The sequence below is a fragment of the Amia ocellicauda genome, chromosome 15 (assembly GCF_036373705.1).
Source record: "Amia ocellicauda isolate fAmiCal2 chromosome 15, fAmiCal2.hap1, whole genome shotgun sequence".
Lineage (NCBI taxonomy): Eukaryota > Metazoa > Chordata > Actinopteri > Amiiformes > Amiidae > Amia > Amia ocellicauda.
In genome coordinates this window covers 8,570,458-8,586,668 of record NC_089864.1, presented here as the reverse complement: position 1 = coordinate 8,586,668, position 16,211 = coordinate 8,570,458, and the positions used below count along the sequence as shown (strand labels likewise).

The 16,211-nt window shown below is 40.2% G+C and overlaps 1 protein-coding gene across 1 annotated transcript in view; it reads right to left on the bottom strand.

The window, feature by feature from the left end:
• ube2h (ubiquitin-conjugating enzyme E2H (UBC8 homolog, yeast)) overlaps window positions 1–16,211 on the bottom strand; it is a 31,636-nt gene that overhangs the window by 8,870 nt on the left and 6,555 nt on the right. The window contains exon 2 of the mRNA XM_066687195.1: window positions 432–508. Within this exon, the coding sequence (XP_066543292.1) occupies window positions 432–508 (77 nt within the window). The remainder of the gene's footprint in view (window positions 1–431; window positions 509–16,211) is intronic.

Here is a 16,211-nt window from a genome sequence, read left to right as displayed (position 1 = left end):
ATGGAAACACTGCACCCACTTCAGCTCCAGACTACGGAGACCCTCTCCACCCCCCCCCTGACACATTCTTGTGACTAAAGAGTTTCTCATCATAACAAGACTGCGTTAACTGCGATTTGGGAGCTAGCAGGCTCTTTCAAACAGAGAGCTGCTGCTTTTGAAATTCGCCGTTTAAAGCGAGGGAATGTAAGGAACCGCAACGATCTGAAGATATTCCCATTTTAAATGAAAATTACTTCTGGTTCATTACTGAGCAATTAAACTGCTTTGTGATTAAAGGGGTGAAAAAAAGAAAAACAAAAATTTCATTTAGATCTTCAAGGTACCAGAAAATAATTATAATTATAATGGACAGGTATTGCCTTTTGCCTAGTAAAGCAGTTTAAAGCACAAGATGGTTATTGTAAAAGAAGAGCAAAAATAACACTTACTTCCTTGTGGTCCGTAAAACTTCACTACAAATTCATTGAGTCCTCCCAGAATGGTGACCTCATGTTTACTTTCAATACTGAACACAAGTTAAGGATAAGAACATTTCACACATTCCTGTCTTTTCTGGCGCCTTCAGACAAACACTGATGGTTTTGATAAAAGTCACAGTGCAGCACAACCACGGATACATACTTACATCCTCTTTAAAACATGAAAAATAAATGATCTTTAGAATTAAATGGTACAAACCTCTCTGGGTTACATGAGAAAACTGACGTACCCTCTTTCTTACAGATAGTAGTAAAGGTCAAAGGTCACCTTCACTTCCAAGTGGGGACCCCCTGGTGATTTTTGTTCCAACCAAGCACCCAAGTACTTAATTGAACCCTTAACTGAATTCATTTGCTTCATTTTTTTTTTTTTTTTTAACTGTGTAGTTAAAATTGTTGGCGATTTCAAGTTCCATCTACAGTTTCATAATTCACATGAAAACTGTTTTTTAATAATTTAAAATTTCAGATTAGGCAAATTAGTTATATTAAGCACCCTACTAATAATTAAGTACTGGTTTAAAACTGCATCATTGATGGTGGTTTGAAAAACAAAAATATCAAAAAAAGAAGAGAGGCTCCTGTTTCACCCTGTGAGCTGGCACCACATCCATGCTGTGGTGGGCAGGGTGGGGCTCAATCACAAAAACTAAAACTAAACAGAAAACACAATCTTTGCAGATGCACTCCTAGGCCCTGCTGTACAACAGGGATTGACCCCACTCCCGGTACCTTATGTGAGCTGGCACCCAGGAGGCAGGAGGTAGAAACAGAATTAAGTAAAATACTTTTATTTAAATAAACACACCGGCACAAGGGCCTGAATCAACAACTCGAAAAATAAACTACAAAATGTCTCTCTCCTCTCTTTTGTTGCAACTGAGGTCTTAATTACTTAACCAAATGGTATATTGCTTTGTCAGGTCAATTAAGGATTCAATTAAGCAATTAAGACCTCAGTTGGAACACAAACCAGCAGGGCAGGGGGTACTCCAGGACTGGTTTGAAAACCACTGAGCTAGAGGAAACCGATGTCTCAGTGTTGAACTAATTCTGAGAATGGCAAATGTTTTAAGATTACCTACAGATTGGTGGAGTTCGGCATGGAAGGAACGCATACAATAAGGGAATGAAAGCAATGAAATGCAAGTGATCCACAACTCCAGTCTACAAACCGCAATCCAGATACCCTGAACCTACCACAAAACACTGCGCAACAGTTGTGTGAGTAAGTGTGAGACAGTGGTTCGAGAGCATGGTACGAGCTGTGTAACTTCATTAACTGAAGCCTATCAACAGTTGAATTTAGAGTGGAAGAGGAAATAAGGAATATTATGTAGAAGCCTGTGAAAACCACAGTGCAGCCTAATAGACAAACACAACTTGCCATCTGGAGACTAGAAATAGAATGATTCCCCTCACTTTCTCATTAAACAATTAACTTAAGCACTGTTTTCACCACAAACTGATTCTAATTAAGTCACTTAACTATACATTTTTTGAGTCGGTCCCTAACAACCAAGGGTTAGCAACACAAAGCGTAATCCACAGTCTGAAGTATGAGAGAGAAAAAGGATTTGAAAAACCCCAAATTACTATTCTTGAGCGAAATGGAATTCCAACAAGTACAACAGAAGCACTGTGCTGATCAATACGAACCAAGTCTCCGAGGACTTCGAGTTATCTTTAATCAATGTGAGCGTCTGTAAAGCGATGCCAAAATAAATTATTAGCTTTGTTTTAATTCCATCACGACACATCCCGGTTTGCTTTAGCAGTACGGCATTAAATCCACTATATGTGCTCTGCAACTCGTCCAACGTGCGTTACTCAGATCTGACAAAGGGAGAAAAATAAATAAACTGATCTTAAAAACAAACAGTAAAGCCAAAATGAAAGCCAATGAAGATGACAGACAATGATCCTCAAGCTGCCGATTAGCCTGGTTTCATTTGGGAAAGACTCTCACAAGTTCAGTTCAGCCATTTCTTCATCAGGGCCAATCTACATGAAATACCCACATAATCAAGACAAAAACAAGTTGCCATTTCCTCATCGTAACTACACCTGTTCACTGTAGAGACGAACCTCTGAAATGTCTACTCCAGTAATAATAAACAAGCAAAGAACTCTGGGAGGGAGGGCAAAACACTGACACTACTGTTAGCAGAGGACGTCGAAGCCAACAAGCACAATAATGTGGTTTAAATTTAGACCTAAAGTGTCAGTTACTATTCCCAAACAACCAAACCAAACCAAGTCACGTCAAGTCCTAAATAATTACCATCCCATTTTATTTTAAGTGCTCCACTGACCCCGTTCTGCTGAAAGGACCCTGCTTTATCCACTTCTCTGACGTCTCCCGTTTTTAGACAGGGAAAGGGAACTCATAATTGGAGCAGCCTGTGATCACACAAGGCCCCGCAGTTTCCCCGCCACTGGGCTCCTAGGGGACATCCGCGGGTCTGAGCAGCGTGCTTGAAGTCGCCCCGGAGCAGACTCTTGGCATGCAAGGCTGGGAAAAGACTCACTGTTCGAGCAGAATCTGGGCATAATCACCATTCCATTTGCTCGGGACTGGGCGGGGGTTTCTCATTCATTCAGCTCGGCTCATTTGCATATGCACAGACTGCGATGCCAGAGCGAAGCCAAGCTCTCTTGTTGCCTTCAGAAATCTGGCAGCAGATCCCACCCCCCCCCCCTACACACTCCCTGGACACAGAGCACCAGTGATCGGAGCCAAGACATCAGCAGATCGAATTCCAGAAACGCTGCTCGGGGCGTTCGGTCCCTTCAGGGAGGGCAGCACTGACTCCAGTAATAAACGCGGTGAACTCCAAGACCAGCCAAGACTGTCCCACGGTCATGAGGGATGGCCGTCATGCTGGGACTGCACTCGATGTGGGGATAAAATACACACACAGGTTTCAGTCTTAGTGTCAGATGAATTCAATTCAACCCTGAAATCCAGCTGTCAGACTAGAATATAACCGGTAACTCTATGCATCATCACAACACCTTCGGCTGATATAAAAACGATGACACTGCCGCTTACTGTGCAATATTTACTAGCCTGATGATTGCAGATACATTTCCACTTCACAATATTGAACTGCGGTTTGCTCCATATCTATTTTAAGGCAAAATATTAAACACTCAAAAACATAGCAGAAGAAAAAACGAACAGATTTTAAAAACAATCGATTTCTACTGGCATTTTAATCTAGCCTAATTAAACAAAAATAATGCACCACTTTTTTTAGTCAGCTACAGCAATCCCTGTACTCCAGTGATAGCCCCAAAACAAAAACAAAAAACACAATTTGAAAGTAGTATCAGTTCAACAGAATTCCCTTCAGTTGGGAAAAAGGTCCAGTCAGCTGACCTCCGTAAAGCCGCTAATTATAGCACAGCAGCCGGAAAACACACGCTCATAAACAGCTCTCGCAGAGGGTATGTAATGGGACGGAGGAGGGCTTTCACAGATCACGTTTCCCACGAGTGGCTCCTGCAGCGAATGCCTCCTCGACAGGGGAACGGCTCTTTAAATTACCTTCGGGAGCCCTGGCTCAGCCATGTGCTCAGTGGGGCCTGCTGCTCGGGGTGGCAATACCAAATTGCAAAATCAGGGACTCGACATACTGCAGACCCCCATGTGTGTCCGGCTCCGTGTCCGTCTCTTCAATGACACACAAGCTGTATTCTGAAAGTTTTTTCCTAAACACTCAAACAAGACTACCTTCCATTTACTTCAACAAAAAATACATATTTAGAGGACACTTCTTAAAATGGACAACACGGACATCTAGCTGATATAAAAACTAATAAATAACATGGTTACTCAGTGAATAAAGACTAGACAAGAATAGTTTTGCAGACGTCTTCTAGTGTGATCAATATAATGGTGGCATTTTGTCTTTTGTTTTTTTCCCAATATCAAGCTGCAGACATCTGCGCTGTAAGATTATGGGCTGCTTTATGAGGACCTTATAATCTGAAGGGCTTTTCTTAGATCCCCATTCTACATGCTAAGCTTTAGGCCATTTAATGTCTGAACATTTTATACATTTATCCTTAAGAGAGTAATAAAACATCCCGAGAGTAAATTAATATTGTATATTTATTAGGGATGTCAGCAGTCTAACTGTTCCGCTTACATTTCCTTTAAGCTGCTCTCTAATGCGACGCTTCCTTTGAATATGGCTCCACTCTCAAAACACACAAGTACCTTTAATCACGTTAGGTTTCTCTATATTTTTTCCATCCTAGAGAAATCAGATGCAGATATACATTATGAACAGTGTGAAAAACAAAAGCATAACCTTACTGTGCGATACAGAAGCAGAAACATGTGACGTGTGATGGAAAGTTAAGCCTTATACCCGGTCTCCTCACAGCCATAATCATAATATATATATATATATATATGCATGTGTGTGTGTGTGTTTTACATATTGTAACACCAAAAGTAAAACCATTGATTTAGTACACCCGATTCAGCACTTTTGAGAACATAACACAAATCTGACTGGCTTTCTAGTCGTTTCACCTACAAAAATGCGATAAAGCTCAGCTGGTCATTTTATATGACACTGTTGGTAGCCCTTGCACACTGCATTTACACATCTATACAGCAATGGAGGTGGCCAGAAATAGACCTTTAACTGAACTGCCAAAGTGAACAGCTGCCATGTCCTGGGAGGAGCCTTTCAGCAACAGCGACTCTGAAAGGGTTAATTTAAACCATTGATGTATTTTAAGATTCAACATTTTACAACACCAGCTTGACCGTGGACTCAACACAGGAAATACATTTGTCACAGGCTTAGATTTTGAAGAAGGAAGTACCTTTCGTAAAAAAAACTATGGAGAGAAATCGATTTAAAATGGAATCGCACAAAAGGGTTGACCAATTGCATCATTTTTTTTTTATTATTATTTTTTTTTACTGAAATTTATTTTGGAGAACGTGAAGGATCTTGCAGTTTGTACAATTTTCTTAACATTGAAACTCCTGCATACAGTAACTAGGCCTACATCTATAGCATTTCCTGGCTGCTGCAGATGTTATAAGTCAGAGAACGTCAAACTGAAACTTAATGTAAAGACATCTGCAGATTCCAAGATCCTGCCCTGCACTACGCCCCATGAATCACTCAAATGTGTACAGACACTAAGTGAAGAGAAATACAGCTCGCAAGTTGGTTGGGTATTATGTACTCGATTCCCTGACATAAAACCAATAGCTAGATGGGCCTGTGTGACAGACTTAAATTATAGCATTGGATGCAGTTATTATGGGATCATGACACTTCATGAAATTAAAAGCAGGGTTCCCATCAGCTTTGGCACTGCTACCAAGTGAGACGTGGGCCCGTGTGGCTTTATGAACAGTACATTTCCTAAACACACACCCAGTCTACACAAGGGCATGCAACCGATTCATGTGCATCAGTGAGTTTTGTAGTTATGAATTTAGATGACAGCTTTTAGGTAGGGTACACGTCTTTTCTGCTGCGATCGAGAGTGCACAGGGAAGATTAGTTACGATCCCTAGCCATAAAGTACACGAATGGCAAGTTGCACTGATTTCCTTCACCCACACACCCCCCATCTGGCATAATCACAGCCCTTTAAAATGCCAACTGTCTCACCCAAAAGAAAATATAACAATCTGGCAATGCCGAGACCTGCAAACAACTACCAATAAATCAGAAGCTCATTCCTAGACTCAGATTAGCTTGCACTTGTATAGATAAAATCTCAGCTGAAGCCACAGAAAAGCAAAGATAAGACATTGTGTTCATTTAGCAACACACTCAAATAGGCCCAAAAGAATAGAATAGCCGAGGCAAAATGTACAAAAAGTACCTCATCACACACCAGGCAATGTACTCATCTAAAAAAAAAAAAAAAAAAAAAAAACACCTGTCAAAATGACATTTCCTTCTCTATTGATTGCCTATGCTTTGCAGAAGATTACAGTTGCTTTTGGTTTCAGGTTGAAATTGACAGTTTGACAGAACAGGCTGTTAACTCAGAACAGGAGGTGGGTCACGTCTGCCAGTCCTGAGGTTAAAAGACTGCTATTTAAACAACTAGCCCACAGGAACCACAGCAAAAATAACTTGCTTAAAAATAAAAATAAATCTATAAAATTAAATATTTCCTTCCTCAGCAAACACTTTAGAACAACCCATTTGCAGTACTGTTTACTGGGAAGCAATCAGGAGTTTGGGGCTCTAAAAATAACTTATAGCAATAAACATGACTTAATCTGGGTAGGTTTCATTCAGGAAGTCAGCTTTCTAGACAGTGAGCTGCTCAATATTTAATGTTCAAAAGCAGACACCATATTGTGTACCATATAATCAATACTGCCACAATACTTTTAATCAAGCCCTGACACAATTAAAAATGTTTTAATGCACATCAACGATGAAGAAGATGAAGTTAGACAACTACATGTCGCATTGAGGAAGCACAGAACACTAATGCATGTTTACCACAAACCATTCCATTGATTTAATTAATCGTCATATTAACTCTACCATCGTCTTCAATAAGTGGGTTCATTTTACTGTGGCAGTGTAGTTCTACACCCGGGAGCCATACGGGCACGATAACTCCTCCTCCAAGTGAATATTTAGCATAGAAATCACAAACATACAATCACACCTTGGCCCACTATACTCTTGTGTATTCTGTATATGCTTCCATATTGCCTGCCACTAGATCTCGATAAAGTGAACCAACTTTGACACTTTACATTCTATCTATAAAGACGGTCCTAACATGCAATATAAAAGTGACACAGCAAACCAACTTCTAACTTTTTTCATTTTTATCAGAAGCCTTTAAACTAATCGACTTCCTATCTGCCCCAAACAGCAACTGGGTGTGATCAAAAGTGTAACACTGTCAAGAGATGTAGTGTCACAAGTTCATGCTTCCTTTTCTGCAAGCTACCCATCCACACTGCTGTGGATCTGTTAATGCACACGGCAGAATCAATCCAAGTCTCGTATGAAAGAAGTAACTGAGCCCCTGATGACTGAATATTACAAACTGTATACAAAATTATATTGCAACTCAACATTCAGCTCATGTGTGAATTGTTAGACTCCTGGCATTTGAACACACACACATAAGATGACTACCAGTACTGAAGCGCAGTTTCACTGCCTGATAAAAGGAGAAGCTTAATAACCTCTGTTTTAGTAACTTTTAGTAACAAGTCAGTACAGCTTTATCGCATTACCTCTGTCTGTGACGAGAGGTTGTTTACCTGCAATTGCTCGTCTGTGAGCACCATGGGAGGTGGGAGATCCACACAGGGACTGTTAGGCAGTATATGTTATTGTTATGCACTGCTTGGGATGCATTTCGGGATGCATGCACAGTGAGATGTACTGCAGTACAGGGGTGTCTACAGAAAACCCAGGAGCCCCCTCACGGTCACGTAAGGACCTCTCCTTGCTGCCTCCTGACCCTGGTTACCCCACTCTGTCCTGTGGCCATCTGTAGAAAACATCCTACCTACTGAATAATTCAAGAATGAAGGGAAAAATATATATGCTTTTGCACAAAACTAGCATATTGACTGATTTGGAGGTTCTTTATTCTAAGGAACACTTAAGAGGAAAAGGAAATGGAAGGGTTTTATGCGACCGGCCGCAGGGTCCTAAACTGACATGGCTCAGCTCATATAGTCTCTGTAGGCAGGCAATCCCAGCTGCTGGAGGAGTAAAACGAAGGAAAGAGCATTTCAGCATCCCTGATTCAACAATTCTGAAAGCAGGAGTCCAGAACTTTAAGGACACCAAACGTATTACTGCAGACTCATCAGTATCTCGTTATTCCCAGAGTGTGATGTACGCACTGCACTGCCTGGAATATGTGGTAAGCTTTTTAATGTCCTTGCATGTTCAACGTATAAACCCCACGGACAGCAAGTCCTTAGCAAGACGGGTACAGAAAACCAAAAAAACAACTCGGAGCACAGAAAACGAATGCTGATGCGGGTGAAAAAAAAAAAAAAAAAAAAGAGTTCTTGTTGTACGGTCCTATTCTGCTCTCTAATTAATCAACAGCACGAAGCTAATCCAAGTACCAGGATCCCTGAAGAAATTCACACACCTACACAGGAATAGCTAAAGGCAAGCAGTGTTTTCAAAGCCGGGTGCTAAACATCAATTTATATTACACTAATTATCCACTGAAGTTCAACACTTCAGTCTGTGCAAGAACATCATAAGAAATAGCCGGCCATCATTAGATATTATAGGCTCATCTACAATACAGTCATAAATAAGGAGTCGAGTTTGACTATTAAAACAATAAGACAAAACCAAAGTGCATTATTGTCACAGAAGGTGGTCCCGATGCTTCTACACAAAAGGGTATGTATTGCACATATGTAGCTGAGGAACGAGTACAACACCTTTTTCTCACGCAAGATCTTATCCAATGAAATCCTGTAATTGCAGCTCAGGTCACAACATAGAGGCCGAGGTAATACACATCGTTTTGCCGTGCGTTTGGATTGGCCACAGGAGTGGAAGAACTCCATTCACTGCAATGCCATTAAAATTGGATGCACATAGAGAATTCACCTTTAAAAACTTAACCCACCCCCCAAAAAATAGTTCAGATACAGCATGGGAAATTTCAAGCTTTTTAAACAAAACAAACAAACACACGGATCTAACTGAATAATTGTAAAGGGATCCTCGTAATTTTCGATTTCACAGATGAGGCGCCACCAATCCCAGCATTTCTGAAATCTGGCTCTGTACTACAGTTGGTTAACAATCCTAGTTAATCATAGCTGAACACACAGCTGGAAACATTGTAGATTTCCTACAAGCCACATTCTTTCCAGCCTTTCAGCCCGTTCAATTAAATTACATTTCCAAATAGAAGAAACTGTTATAAACACACTGCAATCAAACCGCAACATCTAATGCCTGCCTTCATGTGAAATCAAAGGCAGAGTAGATGAAAGACAGGAAGTAAGATTCTCTTTTGTTCTGGGGTGATGGGGATACAATTTCCACTACACACTGAAAACTGCAAAGAAAAGAAAAAAACAACTAAAACAGTTACAAAAATAAAAAACACACAGCTAGGGCCACTACATCAGAAAGGTGCAGCCATGACTGTGAACGTCATTCATCATTTAACCATTCTGCTTCCATAAACAGAAAAGCGACGCAAATGCAAGATTGTTTTTCTGCCCAATGCTGCGAACCACTGAGTTGTAGCAAACACGTTTGACCTCAACCACCCTGCGTTACATTTCAGTTCTGATGATGCACTAAAGATTCGCTTCCAACATGCAAATGTACTTTTCAATCACTACCTGTGCCAACTGGGATTATCCGGTGTCTTAACAGACGCCCGGGAAGCAAGAACACATGGAGAGCTGGATTCATTTCAACAGTGGCCATTACACAAGCTGTTCCAACGCACTGTCACACTTTTCAATGTCCCACTATGTTCTTTTCATCCTTAACAAACAACAGAAAAAAAAAACTTGCATCTTGAAGGAGAATATCCCCTGGCCTCTGAATCATCTTTATCCATAACTGTCAGTAACATTATTTCTTTGAAATGAGTGATGTCAAGTATACAATAGGACTACTGTAATGCTGCTGTAAAGTTGAGGAATTTCCCATGGATAGCTATGAAGTTACTCTTTACTTTATGGAGATAAATCAACCATTTGTAAGCTGTCAAACAAAATGCCTTTATGGCTAGTGGGCAAGTTCTAGAAGACAGAATAATGTTATTCCGTGGTGTCTAAAGGTCCCTCTCTGGATAGAAACTCTTGGCAGAAGAAAACTCTGGCTAATCTGAAGTCCTGTCCAGATCTCTCCGAAAAGTTAAACAAGCTTTTTATTTGTTACTGTGACCCCCTGACCCTCTCGGGTGATAACCATCTGGGTTGTTGCGATGTTTCCAGCCTGCTCCAGTCCCAGTGCGGTGGAGGGAACTGAAAATCATGCTGAGCACCAGCACACTGAAGACCAGTCCTGAACACGTCCAAACACCGTCACCGACTCAAACAATAGGCAACGGCACTAGAATAGAATAGCCGAAGCAGGTATATAAGAGGCGGATTGCGCTGGTCCAAGCAATGACAAACACACAGCAAGGGCCGATGCACAAAGACTGTCTAAATAAAATGGTGCAATAATAAAAATAAATAAAAATTGACATTTACTTCAAATAATCCCTTCGATTCAGTTTCTGTTTACATGTTAAAAAAAATACTTGCGTCGGAATGTCAAGTACGCACAGAGGTCGACCAAACTGCTTGAGGATTGAAAACCCACACAAGACGCTTGTGACATTTTCAGCCCCTCGTAAAAATGGACAAAAAGAAAAAAAAGAGAAAACCTCTAGTGTAGACCGAGTCCTTATTAATGAACTTCCTCTTGCTGTTTCTTTATCCATCGTTCTCTCTCATCCATCTTAAAAGTCAAGCGTCTCATCTCTAACTTGCAAACTTGCTACCACGGCCACCATTCATTGTTCTTCAGCCTGCCTTGAAGCTGCAGGACTAATCCCTGCTGTCTGAACCTGCCTCCAGAGTGCCGAGTAAACCAACAGCACAACCAAAGGAAAGAGACTGATGTATTCCTCTGAATTCCTGCTACCTGCTCACAGATCAATAGCAGCTCTGCACTTGAAACAATGATTAATCTGATGCAGAGGTTCGGATCTCATTTCTCTCAATGCCTCAAGGCTTCTCCGGCACGTCGAAAAAGGGAAGCCATGCTAAACGTACTTCAACTGGAAAGATCTTACATATTGTTTTCTTTGAATGCCTAAATGAGAGCGTCGTTTTTATTTTTAACATCATCACAAGCCTGCCTTACAAACTCATATTTCAAAAAGTAGGGGGACTTGAAAGAAGGGAAAGAGTTCATGGATACAAACAATAATGGAGAACTGAGGTGAGTCACTGGGTGCTACAGTAGATGGATGTAGCAAAAGAAAAAAGGGAGAGAGGCAAATAAGAGTCGGACCTTCCCATTGGCTCATACACTCCACTGTCCTGCCCACCAGCAATCTCCAAAACCACCGAGACTCCTACCCAAATAGTTCAATAACCAATCTTGTGCTCTGGTTAAGTTTTTTTATGGGAGGTCCACCTCCAGTACGTGGATGTTTCATCTTAATTCTTTAACATATTCTTAGATTCTTTCTTTACAGACTGTACATACCCACAATGTGGGTTGACACTGAATTTTTCAGAAAATGTCCCTCAAAGTATATATTTTTCTGCATTACACTCCAATAACAAGCACAGGTTTTCATGTACTGTGAACTGGGATTGTTGCTCTGGTAGAGAAGCGTCCACCATGTTTGTTTTTTCTTCTACGGTCTTAAAATCCCCAGAATGCATTGCGTTATTAACTAAGTAAAACCAGTCTAAGGAAAGTCTATTTAATGCAACTGTTTTAGCGGAGTGTCTATTGTTAGTATGACATAATTATACTAATTTGAAGACTATGACTATGTTTATGCAACCGGCCCCTGTACCAGCCCACTAAGAGTTCCAGAATGCTTCAGGGATTCCTAAACAGGGCACCAAGCCAGGTCACCACAGCTGGAGTGGCACGTCCGATCCTCACTCTGGGAGGACCCACTGATCGCAGCATCTGCCCCTGCCTGGAAACTGTGCTCATCTGCCCTTTAAAAAATCTTCCGTCTTTGACATTGCACTGCAAAGTTCCTAGAGACTTCTTGCTGTTCCCACTGGGCTGCGTGCCATTACAGCAGTGCTGGTGACGGGTCGTCGAAGGCTGAATGCTTGTGCCTCCTATCAGCACAGTCTTGTGTGACACCCGTCTCCTTCTTCTTCACAAATTGTTTTCACATACATGTGGACTGAATAGCTTTAAAATTGCAGTTTAATGGGTCAGTGAGAAACTGGAAGTGCGATTTGCTTCATGCTGAAACACAAATCCGGATTATTTACAAGCCTGTTAGTGCTCTCCACCTCCTGCAGACTTTCTCATGATATACTGGTAATCCACCCCCCCCCCCCAAGAAGGCAAACGAACCAATGGTCCATGTTCAAAAACTACTAAGGCTGGGAGGTGCCACCAGACTGGTAAAGGGAAAACACCTTCTGAGCTTCCCAACTCCAGAGAGGGAAGAAAATGTTGCTGGGTTGTGATCATATACATTAACCACCATCAGTTTTAATGATGATGCACAGAAAATAATGTATGATTCAGGCAGTAGTACCGTTCACGCTTTAAACAAAACCATTTGTGCAACTGCCAGAATTTTACCTTTGTTTCTTTTAAGTGATAAACAAATCTACTTTTAATCAAAAGGCTTGACCAAAGTGAATGAATGAACTAGATTGTTTCATCTAACAGAATGTTTCATGTAACAAAAAGCTAAAAGTTCTTCAGTTCCATTTACTGTAGATGGTTTATTGTTTGCTGTTTTAATGGTATGTGGACAAAGAAACTAATTAAGAGTGCATTTTGCACACTGTAATAAAAGCAAAACAGTAGATTTACCACTTTCATATCCATAAAGATTTTATTAAAATATATAATATCATTATAACTCAGATCTTAAACTGGTGTGATTTCTGTTTTATAGGCAAGTATAAAAAATGTGCTATTGAGTTCCCTCCTTTCACAAGAAACAAGCCGAGACGTTACTACTGTCAGTTATAGGTTAGTCATTTCCTTTGTGATATTCATGTCTGACAATTCAGGGTGCTTATGTCATGCCATTGAGAACAATCATGCTAAAGAGATTCTGTTATTTATTATCCATCTCTGAAACCACCTGAAGCCACTTAAACAGTCATAATCCGTCAATATTGCTTGTCGGGGGTGGGGGTCACAGTACAGTACTTCACAACTTTGTATAAAAACACAGCAGTAATCAGAGACTCATAGGAGAACCCACCACTGCACTTATGCTTGCTATGAAGAGAGCAGTCAGATCTACCTGTTTTAGTATGAACATGTGACTCATATCAGAAGTTGTTTTCCAACTTGTACCTGAACAGCTCTCTGTTAAAGTCCAAGTGCTCCTTACCCTCCTACAATCGGTATAGATCAATTATTGCATCTCACAAGCTTTAAAAGAGTCAACTACTGTAGAGGGAACATTTACTGTTATTTTCCTTATATTCTTTATATTATTAATGATTTCAATATTGTTAATTCAGTTATGTCCATAAAGCAATCATTAGTTTGTACTTACTTCTTTCTGGGGGCTACTTTAATTATTTGTTTCTTAATTTAGTCTGTAGTTTCATACTAACTACTCAGGATGCTGCAGCAATCTACCAAAGTCATGTGACCCTGTCTCTGTCTTAGGTTCATCGTTTCTTAGATTGTATACAGATGGTTATTTCAATCAACTACTGTCTTTAGATTATTGAATCAGCTACTGTCTATAGGTTATAACAATCAACTAAAACACTTACACAGTATAAAGCTTGTGTGTTTTGGGGCACAGGTATTTGATTTAGGACTTAAAAACCAATGTCTTTGATAAACATCTGCTGCCTGAAGAAAAAACACATCAGACACAACAGTAACAAACTCAGGTCTATGTTAATTATTACGTATGTAGTAAATCTATTTTGTACTGTATTTTAATGAGATGTAATCTTCTGATAGATAAGACTTAGCTATTGCCTACATTTTTGAGGAAATTTTTGAGGAAATTGGGTAAGAAATCAAGACATCAAATCAGCAGACTCCCGTGTCTTTCATCCACTGGGTTTAATGCACCTCTTATGCACAAAATAAAACTGTTTAATGGGAAACCTTTAGATTCTGGTTATTTCAGTTGAACAAAAAAGAACATATTTCTCCCAGCTGACATGAATTGACATGCTACTGGGCTGTGTCAGCCGCCATGGAGAGTGAAAGGTCAGGCAGTATGTGCAGAGAAACAAAGCACTGCTGATGCAAAGCGGATGTTATCTGAAGCCTTGGGGTACAATGGCCGGACTCTGGCAGAAAAGCTTTATTGGCACTAAATGCACTCCCCCTGCTCCTGCCCCGATCCGCAGCACACTAATGAGCAGACAGACGCTCAACCTGACAGCACGTGCAAATCTCTGTCAAACTATTCAGGAAACTAGCATGCTTCTGTCATTGACTAGAGCAGCATCCAGAGTTTTTTTGTTTGGTTCGGTTTTGTTTGGTTTTCTTTCCCCTTTTTTGTGTGCGCGTCCCAATGGAAAAATACTCCCAATTCATTTTATTTGCTAGCACATTAGCAAAATAAAAGAATTACCTCAACCATAATTGCATCCAGACTGCACTGTAGTCATGTCAGGATTATTTTACATTACCCAATTACTTTGAGCAAAGCGTTGAAATTTATGGGATTCACTTCAACTTGACATGTTTAAGCCACTAATTGGAATTAGAAAAAAATCTGAAGACAAGTATAGTGTTCTAAATGTTGATTTTGAAGTAGATACGAACGGAAATTCAATCCAAATTGGAAGGACACATTAACTGTGGTTATATTGCCTGGTTCTCGCACAACAATTAGCTTCATTTCCAGACCAATCTGTGCCCCACAAGACAATTTAAAAACATTCCTCTGGAGACGGATGTCAGTAAATCACTGGAAAACTTGTTCAAGAATTAAGAAAATAATATGCCAGTGCCAGAGTGCACACAAATGTGTGAAATACAGGATTCTGGGTTCCCTGCAAGTTACGATTTAAAAACAAAATTGTAGATAAATGCCATTGTACTTCCAGCATAATTTTTAACTCACACTTTCACTGCTGTGTTCCTCAATCACCCAGAGTGCTTCTGGTTTTCATTCCAGACCAGTTAATTGGACTAATTATTCACCTAACTTAACCAATTTACCCTCTTCCTCAGGTCTCTGCTAAAAACGTATGGATTGGGTATGAAGACAAAGGTATCAACAGCTAAAAAGAGTAGGAAGTTATTCATATGAATGGCTGACCTGCTACTTCTTATGCATTACCCCCAACCATTACTAATGCTGATCTCGCAATGTGAGGATTGCAGACATTTTGGAAGATGTTTGAAAGCTGCCTACTTCTCTCTTGTGATGGTACTTTGGTAGTGCTGTGCCAAAGGCTACAGACTTAAAAGAGCCAATCAAATACCGCTTATTTTTATTTTTTTCACCCCTTGATAGGAACTTGAATACATACACAACTTAGCCAAAGTCAAAGACCAATGAGGCACATTTTCCTGGATACATACTTTGGGCCTATCAAGATGGAAACTTCTACATTTCTGCATAATTAGTACAGACTAAAGCACTTAGTGAAAAATATTCAGCTCTTACTTTTAAATTGATTGCACACTGGAGGTTTATCTTATTGTGCCCAAGCTGCTACACAGGTTTGCATCTTGGCCTTCTACCAAATATACAGTGAGTTTTTCCTTTAAATAACTGAATCTATGGGGAGTTTCCAAGCACTTTAGACAGGACTGTGTGTAATACAACTTACTTTAAAACTGATAAATCCTTTTCATTTTATTATATTTTTTTGTTTGATATCATTAGATCATGTATTATGGAAAATATGCACAGAATCATTACTGTTAAGTCTGCACATACAGACAGTCTCTGTACTGCAAAAGCCAGCCCTCTTAACCCCGAAGAGTGATCTCATCAGCTCTAATCAAGGCAACGGACAATAATGTGAATTCTCCACATAGTTACAAGAAAATC